Here is a 26,213-nt window from a genome sequence, read left to right as displayed (position 1 = left end):
GCTTAGCTGCATCTTTCCCTGTGGGGGGAATTCCTTGGTGTATCACCAGGAAAGCCCTTCTGCTTCAGTGTGCTCCCACTGCTGGGTATGGCGGGGTGGGGAGAGGAGAATTACCACTACACTGAGTGAAGTCTCAGAAATTGACGGAGCGGAAAGGTTCTTGCCCTGTGCCTTTAGCTATGCATTTAGCACTCCAGGGGTTTCAAATGGGTGTATTACACCATTGTGAATCATGCTGCTTTTTCTTCTTTAACAACAACAACAAAAATCCTGGCTTGGATGTAAGGATGCCTTGCATGAGTAGAAAGGCCACTAACTGAGCCATAGGTGAAGCCTTTCAACCTTTTAGAATGGGGCAAACACTGCACAAAAACTGCGAAGCCACCATTCACGTGAGGCCTGGACTTCGCTCATCCCCGTTGCCTCCCTTCGCATGGAGTCCCCTCAACCTGCAGGAGCAGCTTCTGGAGGGCGTGTAGGGACCAGGTCAGCCCTGTAGTGGGAGGGGAGTTCTGCTCGTGCGTCTCTGAACCCAACCCATGGCTATTTCCTACAAAATGACATTGTTATGGGATGGAGGTTGGACAAGATGACCCCTCAGGATCCCTTCCAACTCTTTGATTCTTGCCCCTAAGATTTTTTGTGGGGAGAGCTATCAGTTTGGGTTGCCTTGAGATAATACCTCTTAATACTTGATAAAGCCTGGTTATTGAGAGCTTGTAATATTCATATCAATATTGACATGTCTCAGTGGGAGCTAAGATGACCCAAGGAGGCCTAGGTGACTCATCATTATTCAGTGTCAGTGCCAAGTTTTGGAGGGTCCTCAGTGGCCCTGCCTTCTTACTGGCATTGTCAATGGCAGCTCCTCCTCCCGGTCCTCTTCCTCATCATACAGCCAGGCAGAGAGAGTGCCATCCACTGCCATTCCCTGCTTCTCCTTCACACCATTACCACTGCCAGGGCCAGAGCAAGAGGAGAGTGAAGAAGTAGGTTGCAATGGGAAGAGAAGGAGTAGGCTCAGGGAGCTCTTATCAGTCATCCCCCTGCTGGGATATAGGCCAATGGCAGGTGCCTGACAATGCCCACCCTTAATGTCAGATCACCATCATCCCCACCAGTGCACCACTAAACAAGGATTAGCACCAAGTTACACAGCAGGAAGGTGAACACAACCATGCCCTGCTATTCTGGGCATTTTTAGTGTGGCCTTGTGCTACTGTAGCACCTCCACCTGCTATGTGTAGTAAGGCTGCTCCTACATTCCATACAGAGACTTCTGAATTTACGTTGCCTTAATTCTCCTGCCTTTTGTTGTCCTGGGTCTATGTGATGGAGAACCATTTGTCTGGATTTCGACAGGCTCTGACTGCCAAGGCTGGCACACTTAAACAGCGATAAAGCCTGGGAGAGCCTATCTAGTTCTCAGCAGAACAGTATGGACACCAGGCAGGATCTACACTACTGCTTTAAAACAGTTTATAATGGTATTGACAACTGTGGGAGCCCAGGACACATTTCATATACCGTTTTCAAACCGTTTCTAGAGTGTTATATCTTGCTTGGTGTAGATCTGGCCCTGATAATCTGTTAGAGTTGGTAGTGTAAAAAGTGAGTAGCCTGGAGAGTTTTGGACTACAGTGTGTTTACACCTAATGGAAATGACCCCATTAATGGCCAATTTAGTCTGTAATTTGTGTGTGTGTGTGTGTGTGTGTGTGTGTGGGAGAGAGAGAGAGAGAGAGAGAGAGAGAGAAACAGGTTTGGTGCCATGATCAATTACATAAAAGGACTTGGGTCCATCCTCTGATTATCAGTAGACTTTATCCTTTTGTTGTTGTATAACTCTCCACTTTCTAACAGAATAAACTCCGTAAAGTCTGTAACAGATCACTCCTTTGTTAATGCTCCCTCATGACGTGCTCCCTCAACCATACACCCAATGGACTGGATCCAAGATTTGTCTTCCATTGGCAGAAGAGCTCCTCTCACAAAAGGCGCATCTGCCTGATTCTCAGGGATCTACCCTTCTCTACCCACAGAGCTCACCCCATTGAGCAGGACACCCTGACCCTCTGCATAGTATTTTCAGGAGGCTGGTGGGGCTGCTATGGAGGAGGGGGTGGAAACATCCGCTTCTACCAGTGGAAGTAGTGGCTCTGATGTCAATGGGACAGTGAATCCACGCTGGGTTTCAGTCAGAACTCTAAAGGAACTATCCAAGAACTCTAAAGGAGCTTTGCACCTTGGATAGCTCCTTTTGCATTCTACTGGTTCTGACTGAAACTTGGAGCAGATTCACTGCTCCATTGGCTTCCACGAGCCCAGTTGCACAACCCTAAATCTGGATCCCATCTTACATCAACAAGACATCAGACACCCAGGGGGAAAACTAGTGCTGACTCACCATTCGAGGCCGATTCTGCCGAAGGAAGCTCTTCATATCTCCACCAGTCATAAGCTCCAACAGGATGAAGCGAGGCAAGGTCTGCAGGCTTACTCCAATACACTGCACAATATTCTGGTGACTGAACTTACTGCACATGAGACACCACACAGCAGCACGGCAGAGAGAAGAGAACATTGATATCCATGTGAGATATTGGCCAAGAGCCTTAACTAAATCTCTGGCTAAACACTGGTTAATGAAGTGATATTGTCCTTGCAAAATTCTATGAAGCTTAGAGTTTTTAGACCTGGGAGTTGCTCCGCTAAATGGATGTTAATTAATTTTTACTGGAGGCCTAACTTTAAGTAGGCCAGGCCCTCATTACCACTCCCCCAAAGCAAACTGCCATAGACCCTTCTTGCTTCTGGGTTGGCAACTGAGAGATCCGTCATGGGCAGAATTTGGCCTAACCTACGCCATTTTTTTTAATGAAAGGGAAAACTGTGGTGAATATCTTAAGCTCTGCTACAAAATGTTACTGCAGACGGAGCTTATGAAGCCATTAGAACTTCCAGAGTTGTGTTACTCAGGTAGCACCTTAAAGAGTAACATATTAATGTGGAATAAGCAATTATGGGATTACACTTGATGAAGTCCACAAAAAGCTTATGCCACAGAAGTTTTAGTCTTTAAGGTGCTACAAGACTCTTTGTTGTTCATGCGTGAAGAAGATATTTATTGTTTTCTTCTTCACACAAATATTTATGGAGATATTCATTTACTCAATGGAATCTAGCTGTCTTCCCTCAAAGAAGTACTGTTGTTTGTTTTTTATTTATTTACAATATTTATATACCACTCCCCACCCAAAAGCTTTTGAAGCAGGGAACAACAAATAGAATAAAAGAATAAAAACACCATATTAAAATTAAATTTTAAAAGAACAATTACATTTTTAAAAGAAAAAAAGTTCTGATGAAAACCATGGCCGACTGTTCAAAGAAAGCTGCAAACATTTCTCAAGCTGCTAACATTTTTAATCTGGGAAAACAGGATTCCTCCCCAGCGAGTGTCTTCTTGGTTTTATAAGTGCTGGGTTAGATCTAGATTTATTCTTAGTTAAGAGTAATCCCATTGAAAACATTAGGACAAATTAGTCATGATTAACATATGTTTCATTGAATTCCACAGATCTACTCCAAGTGTGAATAAATCTGGATCCAAATTAGTAGTTACAGTGTGATTAGAACAACACACTTGGAAGGGACATCAGTGTTTATCTAACTAAGGTCTTGCTGATGCAACAGCATTCTCGATAGGTGGCCATCCAGCCTCTGTTTAAAAATCTGTTCTATGGTCAAACAGCTCACACTGCCCAGAAGTCCTTCCTATAGCTGAAACCCATTTTCTTGTCATTTTAACCTGTCGGTATAGGTCCTACTCTCTGGAACAACAGGGAATAAATTTGCTTCATCATCTATGTGACAAGCATTTGAAAACGGAGATCATGAAGATGGTTGTACATGACAATTAGTGCATGTGATATCATCTTTGATAGAAATTACAAAAAATTACAACACTAGTAACATTTGAAAGAGTGGTATATAGGCGCCATTCATGAATAGATTTATATTTGGATATTTGGTCTGTCTTTATTGAAGTTTATATGTAATTTACTTTTTTTTTACTTTTTTTTAAGGATATTTTAATATTTGAAATGGAGGCCTTTAAAGTATGTTGTTACACTTGCAGGTGTTGTTGTTGTTTTGTTGAAACTTATAATAAAAAACTGATTGAAAAACCTTTGAAAAAAGTTCTAAAAATAATTTTAACTAGTGCTGGGGTTGAGTACATCCTTGGTGCAGCACATCAGCACGGGGCTTACCCTACTGAAATACCCTACTATTTCACAAATGTTGGCTTTTAAATAGCTTTACTTAACCATCCAAGGCTATTCCCTGACTGTCCCCATATGCTGGTATGTACACTTGCCCTTGGCCTAATATCCTATGCCCAGCCCCTGCAACACACATACATTTAGTATACCTGGAGGTGGTGGGCTCTCCCACACTAGAGGCCTTCAAGAGGCAGCTGGACAACCATCTGTCAGGGATGCTTTCGGGTGGATTCCCGCATTGAGCAGGGGGTTGGACTCGATGGCCTTGTAGGCCCCTTCCAACTCTGCTATTCTATGATTCTATGCCTGCCAGTGATACTGGAGTGGAAACTTCTCTCCCAGGGCTAATAGCAGCTTTGGGGGAAAGTCTGGTAGGACTGTGGCATGGGGGAAAAGAGTGAATACATTTTAAAATGTTTTACCAATGTGTACGTGTGTTGTGCAGAGTATCACTAGTGCAAAGTATTGATTCAAACAGAAACAGTATCTAACACAGTGTAGCGATGTAGCACTATTCCTGTGTTGCACAGTAATGCTGCAATGAAATTGCTCTTTGGGGAAGTTTGCTCCAATACTGGGAGTAGCTACTTATGAGAGGAGAATTGCAATTTAGGGTGATTCATATGCTGTGAAACAGCAATTTAATGCTAAATCGAAGTAATGGCCCCCATCGGTTGTTTAGAAATGCTGAACTGAGATTCAGTTGTTTGGATGAGTAGAGGATAAAGACATATAACAATGTAGTGAGTGGAGAAGCAACAGTAGTGAGAAGTATAAACACAGGGGAGGGGAAATAAATAGAGATAGCTCTGACTTCTGCTGTACCCCACTACAGAATGGCGCTCAAAACCAACCAGGGGGGAAACAAAGGGACGGAACCACCTCTTGATCAAGGTCACCGAGGTCACTGCCAGGTGAAAGACACACCCTAGGAATGCCTAGCGTGGTGACTGTAATGGGGAGGAGTATGGCACACAGCTGCTTAACCACATGGGAGCCAGGATTAAACATTAAAAACTGAGTAAAGTACTCTTCAAAAGGGAGGGTTTCCCCCCCTTTCTACAGAGGGGGGCGGGATAGAGGAGGGGGGAGGGCAAACAAGGATCCCAGGATGACACTTATACAGGCTGTTGGGACGCCACTTAAATCTTTGGAAAATAAAGTGGAATAGAGTGCAGTGTGACTGCTGTAACTGCCTGGTTTGGGAGAGGCATAGCCCACTTTTTCCAGTTCTGTGGGACCGTGTTGGAACAGAGCCCAAATCAGAATAAAATGGAGAAAAGGTGCAAGTGATTCCCGTTGCATTGCCATGACGAAAGCCCCACGGTCTTGGGGAAGGAGAGAAGAGATCTGAGAAGAAACCTGAGGGTGGAGAGATCTTGAGGTGAGGAACTAATTGCCCCAATCCAAAAAATCCAGTCTCAGAGGAATATGTCATATATATTTTCATTGAATTGATACCCACTCAAAGTCTCCAAGGTTAGGAATGTCAAGAAATACAATTCAATTTCTTCCAATACAACCTCTACTTTTCTAGTACTTACAAGGCAACGATGCCTAGAAAAATATCCACAGCAGCTAGGCTGCGTTAGATGTGAACTTCTGGTTCCCTCATGAGATGGGAGTAATGAATAATTCAACTGCATTTGAAAGTATTTGCACGGCAGATTGAAAAAACACACCAACAACAACAACCAGGCATGAGCACTCCTTTTCATTGAGTTGTCACTCAAAGCTCTGTCAGTTTGTGAGGGAGGCAGACAGTGGTCACTGGTTTAGTCCCAGAAGCTTGTCTGAGCCAGAGGCGGAGAAATGGCAAACTCCCACAAATGCCTCAAGGCGTGTTTTTACTCCAAACATTCAGGGGGAGGCAGAGAGCAATTAACGTGGATTAGCCTAGCCATAAATCATGTAATCACTCAGATTTACTTGGTAGTTTAACGTGTAAAAACTTGCAAGAAACTTCACTAAGGTGTGTCTCACTCTTGTAGTTAAGGAGAAGAAGAGGCAAAGAGTCTCACAGCTCAGCTTTGGGACTCTCTGTTAGGTGGAATCAGTCCTGCCAACAGTTTTACTCTAGAGTAAGCACAGGGCTCCTGATTCAGATTGGGATTCTAGCGGCTGGGGCTTTAACCCTTTCGTCCCCACACTAGCGCCCATCCAATTGGTCCCCCTGTACTTGCAATGTATATTGCCAAATGTTGTTGATGTTATTTACAATATTTATATACTGCTCAATTATCTAACACAGATTCCAGAGCGGTGGACAATAAAAAAATAGTGGTGTAATGTAGTGTGGGCTTTGGCCCATTAGCTAAAGGGCTCCCAATCTGGGCGTAATGTGCATTTTGGTGCTCACACTCACCTGGGATGCAGGACCACATCTCAGCGGAGGCTGGTGGCTCCTATTTCAGTGGGCCTATGAAATCTGCTCTGGGCTTTGGTCAGAACCAGCCATAACTCTAAAGGAGCTATCCAAGGTGCTGAACCCATTTTAGGGATAGGTTTCAGCACTTTGGCTAGCTTCTTTAGGGCCCTAGCTGAAATCCAGAGTGGATTCACTGACCCAGTGAAATAGGAGCCACCAGCCTCCACTGACACATCTCATGTTACACAAAAGACAAGTTCCTCTGCTCATAATCTAATCTCCATAGTGAACACTGTGACATGTGAAAAGTGTGCACACAGGAGCTCTGGCTAATTTGGACAGACTCTTCCTCTCCACCACATGTTCTGGTATCTACCACAGAGTGATGTAGGAACAGCAATACATTCAGCATGGATGTTTGCAAAGGGTCACCTATGTGCGAGTACCTGAATGTGCACAGGCATGTGCATGTCCACGTGGTGCGGAGCATCAATGCACATGCAGCAGATCACCTGTAAGCACCTCTTTGCACACCTCCATGCTGAACCCAGATGCCAAGGGAGCAGGGCCAGCGGAGTGAGAACCCACAGGAGTAAGGATAGCCATGCAATCCAGCTGCCCGTACTCCATATGATAGCACTTCATGTGAGTAATGTGTTAACAGGGTTAGGGCTCCTCAGCTGGGGCTCTGCTAGAGCTGGGTGAGCCCTTCGCCCCCTTCATCAGAACAAAGGTGGGAGGGGGGACTTGGTCACAAAGCTGTTAAGCAGTCGATCCTTCCAAGGAGGAAAGTTTGAAACGCACCTGATTATCAACGCTTCCATTAGGAAATCCATCTCATCTTGCTCGGAACAGATTTCTGGCAATGTCTGTTGAGAAGAAGAAAAGTCTGACTTCATTATAAAGAAACAAAATGGCATGAGATCATAAGAAGTCAGAGCAGCTGAAGTCTTTTGCTAGAGTATCTCTTTGAGGTTCTTCAGACGGGGGCAGAGGGGAAATCATGCTTCCCTCCCGTCGCTTTGAATCATGTTTGCGGGAGGGAAACTACACAGCGTACTGAAGGCACACGCAAGCGCCTTCAGTGCGCCCTGAAAACGCCTGTGTAGATCCTGCCTTCCGAGCCGCAGGAAGAGGCGGAGGAGGAGGCAGCTGGGGAACCGGCCGCGTCCTGGCCGCCGCCTCTCCACCGGCCTCCTGCTGCCGGGGTAAAAGACACCCGGGTTGGAGAGCTCGGCTTCCGCTTCCGCCGAGCTCTCCGACCTGGGTGGCTCTTACCCCAGCAGCAGGAGGCCAGCGGGAGAGGTGGCGGCGGAGGAGGAGGAGGAGGAGGAGACGGCTGGGGAACCTTGCTGCCGCCGCCTCCTCCCCGCCAGCCTCCTGCTGCCGCCGAGCTCTCCGACCTGGGTGGCTCTTACCTCGGCAGCGGCAAGGACACGGCCGGTTCCCCAGCCGCCGCCTCCTCCTCCTCCTCTTCCTGCGCCTCGGAAGGCAGGATCTACACAGGCGTTTTTGGGGCGCACTGAAGGCGCTTGCGTACACCTTCAGTACGCTGTGTAGATTCCCTCCCTGTCCCACAATAGGGACGAGCAGCTTCCTCTTTCTTCAGACGCTGAAGAAAGAGAAGCAGCAATGATCACGTGGGCGTCTTTTTCGCGCTGCTTTCCTGAGCACAGCAGGAAATGGTGGCAAGTTTCCCTTCAAACCAAAAAAGACGCATTTTCTGGGTCTTATTTTTTTCACTGAAAAAGGACCAGAAGGAGCAGGAGACGCAGGAGAGGCAGACGGCGGTGTCAAAAGGACCCATGGACATCTGTAAGTGGCCAGCAGCGAGCATGCTATAAAACGCTCATCTGATGATTTTCTTTGTGCATTTTTTAAAATTCTGCTTTTAAGCCCAAAAATGCCACCAAGGTAGCGAAGAAAACAAAACTATAACAAGATACCTAACCCTCTAAAAGCAAATGAAAACAACACTATCATAACTTTAAGTTCATGATATTGGAGGTTAAATACAGCAGCAGTATCTGCAGTAAACTATCTCCCAATCCAAATAGTGCAGATTGTAGCAGATCGTTCTGTGGAGTTTCTGAGCGGGAACGATGGGGGAAGGGGAGAAAGCGGGGGTGGGAGATGTACATTCAAGTGAGTTTTCAAAGAATACTTATGCTCACCCACACAAAGGCTGGCTACAGTCTGTCTCTACACATTATCAAAGCTGAAGAAAATAATAAAATAGGATAGAATTTTCTCTCGTATCTCCTGCTAGTTTGCTCTGTACCTCAGGGGTGGGCTGATCTTCCTTTTGAATACTCACAAAAACCAGGTGGGTTTTCCTCACCTTCTGTCCCATATGAATTTCCCATTCCAAGCAGGGTGGTGGTGAGTAACCTGGCAGCAGGAGGGCACACAGTCCCCTTTCTGCTACCCCCTCCCTTGTCCTCCCATGGAAAGACCCTTTTTCCAGAGGGGAAAATACTCTCCACTGTCTGCAAATGAGTGGAATCTCATTTCCTGCTAGGGATGTAGCCAAACTTTATGATCCTTGGAGGCAAACGGCACACAATCTTTACTGCTACGGCTTGCTCAACCTCTCTGGAGGCCTCCACACCCTGGTACCCCCCTCCCCAAGTCTCTAGAGCAGAGTTTCAGGGGACACAGGGAATGGCAGAGGGTGGGGGGGGAACTGTTAAAGATTGCCTCGTCCCCTGTTCAGCCAGCAGAAAAACCGCTGGATCAAAAGTCTCCTGCAGACAGATAGAAGGAGCCCTTCTGTCTATGGGAGGCTTTTCCTGTATCCAACATATTGACTGGGCCTGCACGATTATTATTTATTTATTTATTTATTTATTTATTTATTTATTTAATTTATTTATTTATATAGCACCATCTATGTACATGGTGCTGTACAGAGTAAAACAGTAAATAGCAAGACCCTGCCGCATAGGCTTACATTCTATTAAAATCATAGTAAAGCGATAAGGAGGGGAAGAGAATGCAAACAGGCACTGGGTAGGGTAAACAGGCACAGGGTAGGGTAATGCAACAATGCAACGATGCAACAACCCATCATGGGCAGCTAGCCATGGTGGGTTGTAGGGCTGGGCGAACTCACCCGCATCTGATTTGTCGCATGCTTGTCCCATAGCCACCGACATTTGCTCCTGCTTGTGATACTGCATGAGCTTCTGTTCCAGCGCAGCAAATTATTTTATTCATTTATTGCATTTATACTCTACCTTTTCCCTCCAAGGAACCCAAGGCGGTGCACATAATCCTCCCTCCTTTCTATTTTATCCTCACAACAACAACAACCCTGTGAGGTAAGCTGGACTGAGAGTCTGTGACTGGCCCAATGTCACCCAGTGGGTTGAGTGGAGACTAGAATCCAGATCTCCCAACTCCCAGTCCAACACTTTAGCCACTACACCACACCGGCAAGTATCTGATCCTCCATTATGCACAACCATGGAGGCTCCGGAAATTGCACGTTTCCCCTGTTGAGGAAATGACACCCGTAAAAGCCCCATTTACACAGCTGGGGAAATTACATAATTTCTGGAGCCTCCATTCCATGCACAATGGAGGCTCCAGATGAGGAGCTCGTCAGCCCACGTGAGCACTCGACCCATGGGCACCTGACTGGGGGTAGACAGGGGGAGTCCATCAGTCTCCCAGACCCAATTGGATGCCCACAACATCCCCAGTTATCGTGTCATCCAGACCGAGCACATTCTCTGCAGGGTGGCATATTATTTATCGTGAACAATCAACCATTGGAACGCAGTAACCGCAGCAGTAACTGCTCAGAAAAGGAGCAGCAAAAAGAGGGAGGGTTAATATCATGCCTTTCTGGAGTAGCTGGAAACTCATGGAATTATTGAAAAAGTGGAGGACACTGAGAAGTGCTAGATCAACCCTTAAAAGCGAGATGATTGATTGCTCAAAGTTGTTTTTAGATTTATGTAGTCTCTGCTTAGACTGTCTGTTTGTGTGTGTTTTTGTAAGTGTTTTTTGAACTTTGTATACTATATTTTAATGATTTTTAATCTTTGTAAACTGCCCAGAGAGCTTCAGCTATGGGGCAGTATAGAAAAGTCAGAGATCAGCATCAGCATCACCACGACCACATTGCCAGTGCACTTACTCCATTTGCCTTTTTAAACCATTTTCAGTGCTTCTGAATTGTGCTACTGGGTCCATCCTTTCTCTTACTGTTATTTCTCCTCTGGTCCTTCCCTGGTTCTTCACAATGGTGTGCAAATTAGCCTCTACGCAGCTTTGTCTTGCCAGTTTCCTTGTATGTTACCTACCCCACTTCCCTGCTCCCTTTGACAGCAGAAATCTTCAAGGAACTTGACCAGGCAAGACCAGACACATTGGACAGCCATTAAGTGGATACATGAGTCTCCGCTGTGGCACCCCGGTTGTGGAATGAGCTCCCCAGAGAGGTCCGCCTGGCGCCTACACTGTACTCCTTTCGTCGCCAGCTGAAGACCTTTTTATTCACTCAGTATTTTAACACTTAATTTTTAACTTAAATTTAAATTATACTGTTTTAACTCTGTATTCAACCTTATATCAATTTTGCTGCATGGTTTTATCCTGGTTGTGCTTTTTATATTGTATTTTGTATTTGTGCTTTTAACTTGTTGGTTGTTTTATGATGGTTTTAATTTTTGTGAACCGCCCAGAGAGCTTCGGCTATTGGGCGGTATAAAAATGTAATAAATAAATAAATAAATAAATTGTGAAAGTATGACCAAAAAAGGACCCCACTTGCACATCTTTGAGACACCTCTTTTTTAAAAAGAAAAGAAGGCGGAGAATCAAAAGGGGCAGCAATCGGAGTTGGGAGGGGGCCAGGGTGAGGAGACAAGATGGGTTCTGCTGCAAAGGCATCTGGGATATGTGCTGTTGCTGGCTGGAAGACTGAGGGAAAAGGAGGGGGAGAAGCAGCCATGGTAAGTCCGATCATCTGTTGGGCGTGCCCTGGATTGTTCTGCCAACAGCCAAAACACTGTGGCTTATTCACAGAGCAGCTTAGCGTGACGTGTGAACCCACCCATGGTTCTGTGTCCATTTTTTGCTGCTACTTTTGGGGTGATGGTTAGGGTCATGGGTTCAAAATGACTTGTTATTATATCTATCTATATAAATTGGTTTGTAAGCTACCTTCACGGATATTGTGGTGGAAAGGCCTGATAAAAATCTCAGAAAGAAAGAAAGAAAAAGAAAAAGTGAATTGCTGACCATCAGCTGTAGACACTAACCTTGATAGCAACTTGCAGAGGGCTGGGATCTCCGGTGATTCCTACCACTGTGCCTTCATAAACCTCACCAAATGCCCCATGTCCAAGTGCCCTGTAAGAGGGGAAGGAGAGAGAGAGCGCAAGAGAGAGAGAGAGCATGCATGGCGTTGTGCACAGCCCACATCTGTGTCAAACAAACACTATGTATTGCAAAAAGTAGGAAGATCCAGGGCTAGAGGATGCATGCTCAGCTTCCTTGTGGGGAGAGTACCAGGGGCCTGCCATGTTTTGGGCTTTTTATTTACAAATATACAAGTTAAGCATCAGGTAGCAGATAAGCATCCAGTCAGCACTAGATGTTCAGCAACCATTCCCCCAAAAGCAAACTGTATGCACTTGGGGCCTTCCAGCTGGCTGTAAAACTCTGGCTTTTCTCTCCTGCATTCCAATTCCCAAAGTGTTTGCTTCCAACATGTACAGGAGTGTGTATATAGGGAGGGAGACGGATCGTCAGTGGAGGCTGATGGCTCCATTGTCAGTGGGGCAGTGAATCTGCTCCAAGTTTCAATCAGATACAGTCAGAATTCTGCTTACACACCTTGGATCGCTCCTTTAGGGTTCTGACTGAAACCCAGAGTGGATTCACTGCCTCGCTGACCTTGGAGCCACCAGACTCTACTAGTTCTCACAAATTCCTTTAGGTAGTAGATAGCGGTTATTGAACACTACTAGACAAGCACCTTCATTTAGGTTTAGAAACATCAGGGTCCCGTTATAGAGAATAAGACCAGCTCTTCACTTGACACAATAATATAGCTTGGTGCAAGAATGCCTATTGTGCCTTCTTATACAACCAGAAGTCAAAATCACCAGGCCTTTTTCGTCAACACCTCTGGAGTTATATTACTGACTGAAACAATATCTATTGTGCTTCCCATAGTGTTAAAATTAGTAGTTCCTGTTATTCTAATAGTCCAGTAAAAAGGTTTAGTTGAACATCATCCAGGAAACAATCAGCCTTCGTGTGAATGTTTCTGGAAAAAACACCATCTAGAAGCTCTTCACATGTGGCAAGCCAATCACCACAAGGATGTTTTATGCTGGCCTAAACACTGCTCCAATGTCTAGTTACACTAGACTAGGCACTTCTCCATCTGAATGGAAACCTATGTATAAGGAGGCAGCATTTATGTAGGACAATTTGGGGCCAATTCATGTATTACAGGAGCCCTTCTCCGTGAGCCCCTGCCAAAGGAAGTGAGGCAGGTGGCTACTAGGGGGAGGGCTTTCTCCGCTGTGGCACCACGGCTGTGGAATGAGCTCCCCAGAGAGGTCCGCCTGGCGCCTACACTGTACTGATTTCATCGCCAGCTGAAGACCTTTTTATTCTCACAGTATTTTAACACTTAATTTTAACTTAAATTTAAATCTTACTGTTTTAACTCTGTATTTTAATCTTATATCAATTTTGCTGTGTGGTTTTATCCTGGCTGTGCTTTTTATACTGTATTTTGTAATTGTGCTTTTAACCTGTTGGATTGTTTTATTGTGATTTTAATTTTTGTGAACCGCCCAGAGAGCTTCGGCTATTGGGCGGTATAAAAATGTAATTAAATAAATAAATAAATATTAGCCAAATGGTGTGGGGGTTACTTTTATGTGGCTGGATCCTAGCTTTCTCAGCTAACATCTGACAGGAAGAACCATATTTGTGGATGAAGGGAGACAGTGGGGGGAAAGAAAAGAAAACATTATAATTGGATCTGTAAAGGCATTTTGACAAGAATAAATGGCTTAAATAAAGCTAAGAAAGAAGTGACAGTCAGGTATCCAAGGAACTTTCTCCATAGGAAACCTTATCAACCAGACAAATGAGAGCTATCTGTTCTCAAAATTTAATATTTTCTTAAAATGATGTCTGGATTTAATTCTAACATTTGCCTAGTAGGGGCATATCTGTATTGCTACCAAGTATATCCATGGGCAGTTGTGGAATAGTGACTGTAAGAAGCAGTGTGTCGTTTCTCATCCATGTACTGACAGCTTCACCTGTGAAACTTGTGGCAGGTCTTGCAGATTCAGAATTGGCCATTTCAGCAATCAAAGGATGTGTATAATGAGTTTGAAACCAGAAGAAATGGTGAGGAGTCAGGTCTGGGGTTGAACTTACACAGTTGTCCTAAATGCCGTTTATTAAATGTTTAAAGGCCTGTTAAAATGGCAGTTTTCTGGCCCAGATATATTGGGCAACTGTGTTGGGTACCAAGTAAGCAGGCATCAACACACATGATAGCAATTGCTAGCTGTCTGTCACTCATAAGGGTGCAATCCTCATGTAAGCAACTGTCTAATTTCTTCTGTTTGCTTTACTTTTCTATCGCACTGAGGAAATGAGGATTCCCCCCCCCCCAATGTTGGAGTGTTGGGATCTACTAGTCATAGGGAAAGGTGATTCATTTACCTGCCCACAATGTTTCAAACACATACAAAATATTGGAAAAGGGTATATATGATGGATCTGAGGCATAACCAATTTGGATTCCCTCCATGGAGAATGTGCACAACCAACCTGGAGAACTTGGGATTCTAGGAACGATCTCTAATTGCTGTTGGTTTGGAGCTCCAGCAAATGCCAACTCTTTGGGAGTAGCTACCTCTGTGGGCTAAAGAGATGTGTGAGCTTTCTTTGTTTTTTGTTATTTTTCGTCCATTTTCTATCGAACTGTTATTTCTTTCACAAGTGGACTATTTTCATCTTGGTAGTCTAAAGAATTTACTCTGAGATTCATCAGATGAGCATTTTATCGCACGCTCACTACTGCCCACTTAGGTAACGACGTCCGCCTTCCGTGCGCCTTCTACTCATTTTCCCATTGCAAACTAGACCCTTTTTAATCCAACTTTTCTATTAAAACGGAATGTGGCGCGATCTCCTGCTGTGTGCAGGAAAAATGGCGCAATAACAACAGCCCCTGGATGGGCCATGTGGTCTTTGCTTACTTCCTCTTTCCCCTCCAGGCAGAAAGAGGAAGTAATGAGGGACAATAGAGGGGGCGGAGAAGCGATGGTAAAGAAACACGATTTTCTCCTGTGTGATGACGCTCTCTGACTGGGTCCTGAATGTATCAGGCCTCCAGAATAACACAACATGCAGTTCAAGTCAATCCACACTCTCCAAAGAACAACCCATTATCTTACAAAGCCAGCTTAAGAAAATATCAAGATGATGCACAGGTCTTGTAAGTAGTAGATCTAGAAGTCAAGGTCATGGCAGCACCTCTAATTCAAGATCTATTGATTTCCATTACAATAGGAGACCTTAAAAAAAAGCAACATTTTAACCTCAGTTGCTAAAGGGAAAAGCTGGAGCTGGTTCTTTTGCTTAACCCAAAGACAACAAACCAACACATGAAGCTACTTAAATCCCATTGAAATTTCTAGTTAGAAATGAGAAGAAATGTAGGGGGGAAATTAAGACAATCACTACAACAACAACAACAACAACAACAACAATAATAATAATAATAATAATAATAATAAATTTATTTGTTACCCGCCTCTTCCTCTGGATCGAGGCAGGGTACAACACTAATAAAAACACCATAAAATACATACAACTAATGCAAACGCTTAAAACCAGTGCATCAAATAATAATAATAATAATAATAATAATAATAATAATAATAATATCCTCGCTTAGAACAAATTCCAGTTCCTCCTTGTGTTCCAAATTCCTCTTTCTCTGCTCATCTAGGGTCAGTTAGGGAGAGTGTCTCCTCAGTGGTGGCACCCTGTTTTTGGAATTCTCTTCCTACGGAGACTTGCCTATACCTTTTCAGTGCCAGGCCAACCCACCACCCCTTTTTTACTCTTATGAACATTTTGTGTCCCAAACTTTCTCTCTCAGCATCTGGAAGAAAGGATATCCAAAACTAAATTCTTCAAAGACATCCCAGAACAATACACGCAACCAAAAGATGCATTCAGACTAAGTTAATGAATACATCTGCTCCTAATTGAGGGCATAACTGTTGTTTGTTTGTTTGTTTCTAAGCAAAGTACTTGATATATAATAAGTGCAGAATGCTACGCCTTCTGGTCAACACATTGATATCAGAGTCACTAGAATTAAAAGAAATTGCCACCGCTGCTGACCCAAGGCTATGATTCCTCCACCCAAATGAGCCAAAATGCTCTGTAATCAGTAGTCAGGCCTTACCGAAGCAGGGAGATGTTCTTCCGCGGGATCTCCTTGAGTTCGCTGAGCGTTGCTGCCTTCCCTGCAAAGCTGTAGTTGGGGTTATAATCTGTCATGATGGTGGATGTGCGGATTTTGCTCAGATTATATTCTGGACTTTGCAGACGGGCTCTGGCCCCTTCTACTTGCTGCTTCTTACGGTGATAAACTGAAAAGAGCACAGAGATCAAGGGGGAAATAACTCACAACTGGAAAGAGCAAAGGAGAAATGAAGCAATGCAAGACATAGTAATTTTCCAATGTTCCCCCTGGACATATTTTTTGCTCTTAAAATCCTGTTTTTGGTTAGTATTTTCTAATATGATCATGGCCTTTTTGTAGAATCAGAGGGTTGTGAGGCAGACTCATCTAACTCATTATACCCAAGTAATCTACCAGAATGGTGTTGAACTTATTTCAGGCCAAAGTCAATTCCAGGGAAGCTTGTGGGGGCCTCATTCCAGTAGTGGGTGTGGCCAAAGTCAAAGAAGGTGGGGCCAAAATATAAAAAATAAGAGCATATTTTACCTCAAAGCTCTTACTGCCTTCATTTCCACCTTTTAGAATGTGAAAAAACTCATGTCAAAATCAAGAAGCTACCCAATGACCAGATGGTCGAGGAAAGGGGGTGGCCTTTTTGGGGAGCCCCAGAGAGCCAGCTTGGGGCATGAGAATGGTGAGATTTGGCCCGTGGCCTTCAGGTTCTGCACCCACATACTACAGTATGTGACCCAGGTAGAGGGCAGAGTTATATGGTGTGAGGAGACAAATTAAATGCCTGAAAAAACTGCAATGGATGTTCTATTTTGCAAAAATTTAAGCAAGCTGTGAATCTTTGACTGTTTTGTACAAAACAGCAGTAGCATACAAAAATGACAAGTGCTGTTATACTTTATGAATTAATGGTGTGGACAATATTATATATTATTGTTGTTTTCTTCAATGTAGGGTTATTAGAGTACCTAAAGTCCATTCAGATAAGAATCATGCTTGATTGTTTCTACATAGGATGTATTGAGTTGTAAAGCCAATTCGGTGTTTTAGTCACACAATGTGATATATGTATTTCAACACTAATGGTATGAATATATAACTTTATCAAGTATTATATCTATAAAGGATTACACCAGCTTTGTCATCCACTGTTTGCGGTCCTTTCCTATTTGGGTTATACATGTTTCAGTTGAGAGTTCCTTTTTCATTTTCCCATACAAAAATGTTAAAACATAAACCCACACTCTTCAGGCCAGCTTAAAGATATTTTCTTTCTGCTTCTGTGATATCCCTGGTGCTTTGGGGAATGTATGGTCTTTTTGCAAAGGTGAACAAAAGAATTCAGGAAGCTCCAAACACACACCAACTGTGTGTTGTCTGTGGTTAATAGCATTGCCAAAGGCTGTTTGGATTGGGGCCATGGTGCAAAGGAAAGGATTAATGACACCATACCAATGGCTCTGATCAAAACTGGGGGCCCTGAGGCTACTTTAGAAGAAAATGATCTCCACAGATCTAATCACGCAAAACATCCACTTAGGCCTGAAAGGCAAATTGAGGTTTTAAGTGACTACTGAATACAGCTTACTGAATTATTTGTTTATCCTAGAAAAGGGCCATTAGACCAAACATTTATCAGGGTTTTACAACAGCAAACATGGTATTTTAACACTTGATCAAACAGTGTGGGTTTATAACAAATACTTTATATTTCATAATTTTGGGACACTGCAGCTGTTGTAATTCAGATGTCATCTGTTGCCAGAGCACTGTTGACCCTGTTTTTGAACCGTGGGTTAGTGTGTTGTCTGAACCCAGGACATATTCCACAGTGTGGCCTGTTAACCACACAGTGTAGCTTATTTTTCCTTGCACAAGCCACCTTGAGAACTCATGATTTCTTGTCGGATTGTTCAGGGTGGATAACAAGCCACAGTGCATGGTTAACAGCCCAGCCTACTGAAAATGTCTTGGGTTCAGACAACACGCTAACCCACAATTCAACAAACAATCCATAGTTCAACAACAACCTATACTTTACCACTGAGCCTGGGTTAGTATGTTCATAGAATCATAGAATCATAGAATAGCAGAGTTGGAAGGGGCCTACAAGGCCATCGAGTCCAACCCCCTGCTCAATGCAGGAATCCACCCTAAAGCATCCCTGACAGATGGTTGTGTAAACAGTCCCATTGAGTTGGATGCAGAATGTAACTGGAAGGGCTCCTTCTATTTGCTGTGGTAACCAGGATCCAGCAGAGGATGAAAGCTAGAGAAAAGGGGTGAAGAACTTGCCATTTTCGCCTATTCCCCCTTTCTCCTGCAGCCCCCTGCACCACTTCCCATGCTCTGTTGACGGTCCCCCCAACCCCATGGAGCAGCTTTTTAGAGGGCACAGGGGGCTGCAGAGAGAAAGGGGGAATTGGCAAATTCTCCCTTCCTCCAGGACCAATGGTGCTCCACTGAACACAAGTCTAGATCCAACCCACTGTTTTCCAGGCACTTTCCTGTTGGGTTCAATATTCATCCACGAGAATCGTGAAAAAGGCCAAGCCAGAAATGTGAATAGACGAGGTCAGCAGACGCACACACAAAGTAGAACAGATGCTTCTTACCAATTGAGAGGCTGCCACAAGTCAGGGTCATTCCGAGCACCACAATAACAGCAACCACTGCCAAGAGGAGTGGGAGAGGCAGGTGTCCTTGACCACGGAGGACTGGTCAAAACACAATAGGTACACATAAACTTATCAGCATGTACACAAAGCATATATCACAGTATTTATAAAGGAGCTCATAATATTTACAACAATTATTAGCATGTAAAAACTCAACAGAAAAACAAGCAAAACTTAGCCAAGACTTTCAATCTATAGCCACTCAGTTTCAAGAGTTCTCTTTCCCTGGGGAAAGAGAATTATTATTAAATCTATTAGGACCTAGGCTGATGTACAATTTAACTGATTTAATAATAGTTAAATCATGTGGCACAAAAAGGAAGGGATGTGGGAAGAAACAGGGCAGTCGCAAAATATGGCCAGATGTTGTGGCCATGAGGTTGGCAGTTTAGGTCTTTACATGCATTTCCTCTTTAATCTGTTCCTGGTGAGGCTAGGAGAAAGCAAAGATGAAACAGCATTTTATTTGGGTAGAATGCTTAATGTTTTACCTGTACATGATACATTGTCACTAGCCAAGATGGCCCCGACTGCACAAATGCAGACTGGTAGGTGGGTGTCAGTGTTTTGCTTGCAGATACCTGATTGGCAGTGATTACAATTCAAGTAGACTTCAATCACCACTTCACCATGACTCTCCATAACTGAATAAGAAGGAAGTGGATGGTAACGAGACTTTAGACTCACATCGCAAACAAGAAAGTGCACTTGTCATCCGCTAATGAAGAACAGATGTAACTCGTTGCAGGAAGAAGGAAATGAGTGAATAGTGATCATTTCCTCATTATGTCCTTGTATCTATGCCCTTCCTCCTACCAAAGTCAGAAATATTTAATAAGGCTACAATACTGATACGTATTTGTGAAGAATGCTCAGAACAGAGTAAATGTATACTGTGGAGGCTACTAAAAAACAGCCTTGCATAGCAGCACAAACATGTTATAGCATAAGCTTAAGTAGGCTGAAGTCCACTTCATCAGTTACATGAAACAAGCTAATCCCTAATCCATGAAAGTTTATGCCATAATAATCTAAAATCCACAATTGGGCAATATTTTTATTAGGACCAATGAAAATGCTACACAAGTGTGCAAGTGGTTGAGTTTCCTGGAACTCTTCAACAGCCTCAGTAGTACAAAATGCAGGGGATGGGGGTAGAAATAGAAAAACCTAAAGATTTGGTCAAATGTTGTAGTTACGAGGTCTGCAGCACAGATGCAGTCTCAATTGTGAACCGCCCAGAGAGCTTCGGCTATTGGGCGGTATAGAAATGTAATAAATAAATAAATAAATTGGCAGACTGAATGAATTAGTCATTGATAAGTGTTCAGGTATCAGATTATTATACCTCTATCCCAGAATGGATTGCTACGTATAATTCATTCAGTTTCCATTGCTGAGAGAGTAAGTATCTCTCTTACCTGCCAGGGGATTCAAGAAGACCTCCCCCACTAAATTCACAAAGGAAACACCATGACGCCCATCAGCTGTGAGGTCATCCATTTCAGAGGCATGGCCACCTAGATGAAGAAGAAAGGGTCACTCTTTCAAATGTTCCTAAGGGATACGATGGAGGATCAATCGGTTGTCTGGACTGCACATTTATCTCAAGTCTTTTAAGAACTGGAATTAAGACATGTTTTTTGTAGTGAGATCAAGTTACTGGTCCTTTCCATGCTGGGCCCTTTAGTGCTGCTGAGGCATTGCTCTTCTTCATTCTGCTAGAGACAGATGTATCACTATAGTTCAACAGAGCCCTTAAAATAGTGCTATATTCTCCATTCTAATCTCACAGTCCCTATTCCCATGGCAAAGGTGGGAAGCTAAAAATGATTGATTTTTTTATTCAGATTCATTGCAACACCCATGGTTTTAACTTTCTCAAATGATTGAACACTATCCAAATACTGTTTTGCCTGTTTATCAGAAACGGAAAAGGTTAACATTGTTTGCTGACGGCTAAGATTACAGTGGTGCCCAACTGTTTTGGGTCAGTGGGCACATTGGGAATTTTGAACGAGTGTGTGGGCATTCTCACAAAATGGATACCATAGGGGAGGTTTGCTCATTGATAAAATGGCTGCCATGGTGGGTGTGGCCAGTCACAAAAGACCCATTTCCCAAAAGGCAAACTGGTGAGGCTAAGAGAAAAGTAACTTGCCCAAGAACCTAAATACTTGGCAGAGGTGGGATCCAAACCACAAAACACAAAATTACTCTTTTAAACCCAAATAAAGATAGTGCTGGAGGGCAGCACTTTATTTTATTTACTTTAATTGGGAGGGCAACCTTCCAATTATATTTTTTTTTAAATCTAAAATAAAATTAGATTCAGGAGGGGTATGTTGGGTACCAAAAGAGGTGCCTGTGGGCACGCCAACACAATGGAGACGCCAGTTTATACAGTAGGATTAAATGAGTATCCGCATCATGCCTTGTCAATACATCATTCATTTCCCTCCTTCATCGATTGCCCTGGATTTGGGCCAGCACACTAAACATTGAATGAAATAAAATGAAAGTTGAGCCTGACATAGTGCGAAATCAAAGTTTTGCCTAACATACCCTTATAGCCTCCACCTCCTCCGCCAGATGTACAAGCTCCTCCTCCACCACCAAAGCCACCTGAGGTGTCCCAGTGAAGTTTCTCTATCGCTTGGTGGCAGGCCTCACCACCTTCTCCACCCTCTAGAAGTGATTTCCCAGCCCAAGGAAACTGGGCAGTGTCTCCCCAACCACCACCTCCACCTGTAAAAAAATGAACATAAGGGGAAAGAGAGAGATCATGGCTTTCACAGGCAGAGGTATTTAGGTTAATTCTTTCATAAATGTAACAAATTGAAATTGTCCATCATTTTGACAGTTCTGGAGGACAAAAAAGCACCTGCAAATACTTTTAAGAATAAATAAATATCAGTTTCCCAATTTTTTGCTTCTATATTCTGATAATACTAAGAACATAAGAAGTGCTATGCTGGATTAGACCAAAAGTCCATCTAGTCAAGCACTCTGTTCACACAGTGGCCAATCAGCCATCGACCAGGGACCAACAAAGCAGGACATGGTGCAACAACACCCTCCCACCCATGTTCTCCAGCAACTGGTGCACACAGACTTACTTCCTCAGATACTGGAGACAGCACATAGTAGCCATTAATAGCCTTCGCCTCCAGGAATTTAACCAACCCCCTTGTAAACCCATCCAAATTGGTGGCCCTCACTACATCTTGTAGTAGTGAATTCCATAATTTAACTATGCGCTGTGTGAAGAAGTACTTCCTTTTATTTGTCCTGAATCTCCCACCAATCAACTCCATGGGATGACCCTGGGTTCTAGTATTTTGAGAGAGGGAGAAAAATGTCTCCCTATCCACATTCTTCATACCATGCATAATTTTGTACACCTCTATCATGTCTCCCCTTAGCTTCCTTTTTTCCAAGCTAAACAATCCCAGCAGTTGTAACTTTCCCTCATAAGGGAGATGCTCCAGCCCCTTAATAATTTTAGTTGCCCTTTTCTGCACTTTTTCCAGCTCTATAATATCCTTTTTAGGTGTGGTGACCAGAACTGTACACAGTATTCTATGTGTAGTCTCACCATAGATTTGTATAAAGGGAGCATGATACCAGCAGTTTTATTCTCAATTCCTTTTCTTATAATGCCTAACATGGAGTTTCCCTTCTTTACAGCAGCCGCACACTGAGTTGACATTTTCATCGAGCTGTCCACCACAACCCCAAGATTTTTTTCTTGTTCTGTCTCAACCAACTCAGATCCCATCAGGTTATACTTGAAGTTGGGGTTTTCTGCCCAAACGTGCATCACCTTACACTTGCTTACATTGAACTGCATCTGCCATTTGGATGCCCACTCTCCCAGCTTGGAGAGATCCCTTTGGACTTCTTCACAATCCCTTTGTGTTTTAACAACCTTAAATAATTTGGTGCCGTCAGCAAATTTGGCCACTTCACTGCTCACTCCTAATTTCAGTTCATTTATGAACAAGTTGAAAAGAGTTGGTCCCAATACTAATCCCTGCGGGACCCCACTATTTACTTCCCTCAATCGGGAGAATTGACCATTTATTCCTACTCTCTGCTTTCTGTTCTCTAACCAGTTACTGATCCATAAGAAGACCTCTCCTCTTACTCCATGATTACTAAGTTTGTTCAGGAGTCTTTCGTGAGGGACTTTATCAAAAGCCTTTTGGAAGTCCAAGTAAATAATGTCCACCGGATCATCCCTGTCTACATGTTTGTTGACATGTTGTTGTTGTTGTTGTTATTTTTATTATTATTTCAATTTATGCGTTGCCCACAAAATGAAGCTCTCAGGGTGACATACATAATAATTTTGAATTAATTATGCTGTTTTTAAAAGTTTAAGAATTCTTTTTAAAAATGTGTTTTATCATTTGTTTATTTGTTTTTATTTTGTATGTCACCGTGAGCAGCTAAAACATAGGAAAAATACTACTTGTAAACATATCATTAAAAATTAAACAAAGGCCTTTCACAAAAGTTGCCTGTTGCCAAAAAAATAAATGACAAAGCAGGTGCGAGTCGGATCTCCTTCAGGAGGGCATTCCACAGTTTGCAGGACAGCACAAGTTGTGATAAAATGATAAGCTTGATTTGGATTTCTTTGGGGAGAGGTTCAAAATTCAGTTATTTAAAAAGAAATCTTTGCATGACTTCCTGGAATTATGGGTGCATCTTCTGGAAACAGAAGTATCACTACTGTTTGTTAGTTATTTATTTTTGAATTTATTAAACTCATAAATACATTCTCTAGGCATTTCTCAGCATACACTGGCAAAAGTAATGAAACGCCATTACCGAAATTTCCATGTGACGAACACAAATTCTAGGGACCTTCTGTAGAAAGAATTCTTCTGAGAAAGAATAGCCTGTAGTTTTTCTCCCCCACCTCACAAATGCTTTAGAACTGAGAATTCTGAGCATTGCCTCTGTAAGCACAGACTCAATGTTGCTGTCCATACATTTGAAATCCACCGTGGTTTGCCTTGCCATTGAACACATTTGTAGCGATGGATCATATCCCGCCGATGAAGCATTTTCCCCCATTGTGAAATATGATCTCATTGTTTAAATCTGACCCAGTTCCCTAATTACTGCACAACTATCCCCCTGCCATGCCCAAAGGCTCCATGGATTTCCCTTGCTCTCTGTATTGAAATATGGGGGGCATTTTTGCAAACTGCTAAATTGTCCACCCCCTCCCCAAAACTTACAGCAATCCAAAATATACATAGTTTCAGAGACTAGTTTCTAAAATCTGCAAATGTTGTTTGTTCAGCTGCTAAATCTACTGCATATGATCACCTACGGATCCTCACCTGCTGCCCCAGTTCTCCCACTGACACCAGGTACTGCTGTGCTGTTCACATACTGTTCCAGGAACACATCATCCAGGGAGCCATCCTGATTTTTCAAGTAAGCCTTCCCTCCACCTCCTGCCGCAACAAGCAAAGGTTCAAAAGCTCCATCCTTCTGCTGTTCAATGCATTAAGGAAACAGGGTGGGGGGAAACACAGCAGGTCCAAAGTCAGACTCCAATTTTAAAAAAAGAAAACTCAGATAGGAATGCCTGGAAAATCTATGAAATGCAATGCAGTAAGGCTTGAGCAATGTTGCATGTGAGTCCAGCACCAATAGATAGCTGCAATCATGCTGTGGAATCTGTGACCCTTCAGATGTTGTTGGACCACAACTCCCATCACCCTTGACCACTAGCCATGCTGACTGGAGCTGATGGGAGTTGGAGTCCAACAAGATCTGGAAGGTCTATATATGATATAGTATATTTTTGTGAACTGCCCGGAGAGCTTCAGCTATTGGGTGGTATAGAAATGCAGTAAATACATAAATAAATAATATAATGAATAAATAAATAAATAAAATCATGTGAAATTTCATTACTTAGGATTTTACAGTTTTTGGTTCATAAAACAATAATAACGAGCCATTTTCTTTGGGGCATAGCTACTCCACAGAGTTAAACTGATTTATTAGACATTTTCCTATCCCAAGGGAATCCTGGGAACTCCAGCTCAGTGCTGGAAGGCATGCATGCATCATCTTCAAAGGACAGCACAAAAGTGTTGTGAGTGCTGGTAAAATTTGATATCCCTGCAACAGAAGCCCAACCTTGAGAAAAGAAATCTGGATTCCCTATAAGAAACTGGTAATAATTTTCCTGGAAAAACTCTAAGACATCCAGAGTTAGGCAAATAACTTTGTTAACCCAGGTACATGCAATGGAAAATGGCTGAAGCAAATGGATGTTTTAATCATGTATTCTATGTCTTTATTCAGTTTTTAATGTGTTTTATATTCATTGTTGTTCCCCGCCTTGATCTGGTTGGAGAGGTGGGTAAGAAATATATTATTATTATTATTATTATTATTATTATTATTATTATTATTCTGCACTAAACATTGCTTTGTTTCTTTCTCATAACTTCACATTGGTCACAAAGTATTTGTAACTGGATAGTTGCTCTTTCTACCATTTCTGTATTCAAAGCCTGCCCAGTGTTTTGTTTCGTTTTGTGGGACCACAGGGCTGCCCCTAAGGAAAAGTGTGTTCAGTTTGGTATCTGCCACAGTTTTAGGGCCCAGCTTCTGCTTTATACACTCCAGAGAGAATTGTATGACTGCAAATTTCATGTATCAGTCTCATGTACTTGTAAGAACATAAGAAACACTTCTGAAATCTCTTCATTGGCTTCCAATTCACTCCAGAATCCAATATAAACTTCTCCTGTTGACCTTCAAAGCTTTTCACGGTCTAGCTCCTGCCTATCTCTCCTCTCTCATCTCACACTATTGCCCCGCTCGTGCTCTCCGCTCCTCTGATGCCATGCTTCTCGCCTGCCCAAGGACCTCCACTTCCCTTACTCGGCTTCGTCCTTTTTCTTCTGCTGCCCCTTACGTCTGGAACGCTCTTCCAGAACACTTGAGAACTACTAACTCAATCACAGCTTTTAAAACTCAGCTAAAAAAATTTCTTTTCCCTATAGCCTTCAAATATTGAGTTTGTTCTGACTCTATACTGTTAGCTTCACCCCACCCGATGCCTGTTTACACTTCCCTGTGCCTGTTTGCATTCTCTTTCCCTCCTTATTGTTTACTACAACTTTATTAGATTGTAAGCCTATGCGGCAGGGTCTTGCTATTTACTGTGTAATCTGTACAGCACCATGTACATTGATGGTGCTATATAAATAAATAATAATAATAATAAGAAGAAGAAGTACCTTTCACAACATTGCAAAGTTGCTCTAGCTACTTTGCCTCCACACAAACATACACACCACTGTCACCACAACACACACACACACACACACACCCCTTCACTTTTTGAACCAGAC

General features: G+C 43.1%; 1 protein-coding gene across 1 annotated transcript in view; it reads right to left on the bottom strand.

Annotated features, from left to right (window-relative positions):
- LTK (leukocyte receptor tyrosine kinase) overlaps window positions 1-26,213 on the bottom strand; it is an 86,682-nt gene that overhangs the window by 12,972 nt on the left and 47,497 nt on the right. The window contains exons 15-23 of the mRNA XM_063118458.1: window positions 24,177-24,333; window positions 21,382-21,564; window positions 20,238-20,336; window positions 19,308-19,460; window positions 18,754-18,855; window positions 16,127-16,313; window positions 11,928-12,018; window positions 7,459-7,523; window positions 2,408-2,537 (exon numbers count right to left, since the gene is read on the bottom strand). Coding sequence (XP_062974528.1) covers window positions 2,408-2,537; window positions 7,459-7,523; window positions 11,928-12,018; window positions 16,127-16,313; window positions 18,754-18,855; window positions 19,308-19,460; window positions 20,238-20,336; window positions 21,382-21,564; window positions 24,177-24,333 — 1,167 coding nt within the window. The remainder of the gene's footprint in view (window positions 1-2,407; window positions 2,538-7,458; window positions 7,524-11,927; window positions 12,019-16,126; window positions 16,314-18,753; window positions 18,856-19,307; window positions 19,461-20,237; window positions 20,337-21,381; window positions 21,565-24,176; window positions 24,334-26,213) is intronic.

The sequence above is a fragment of the Elgaria multicarinata genome, chromosome 2 (assembly GCF_023053635.1).
Source record: "Elgaria multicarinata webbii isolate HBS135686 ecotype San Diego chromosome 2, rElgMul1.1.pri, whole genome shotgun sequence".
Lineage (NCBI taxonomy): Eukaryota > Metazoa > Chordata > Lepidosauria > Squamata > Anguidae > Elgaria > Elgaria multicarinata.
Note: the sequence above shows the minus strand (reverse complement) of the source record. Positions and strands in the feature narration are given on the sequence as shown.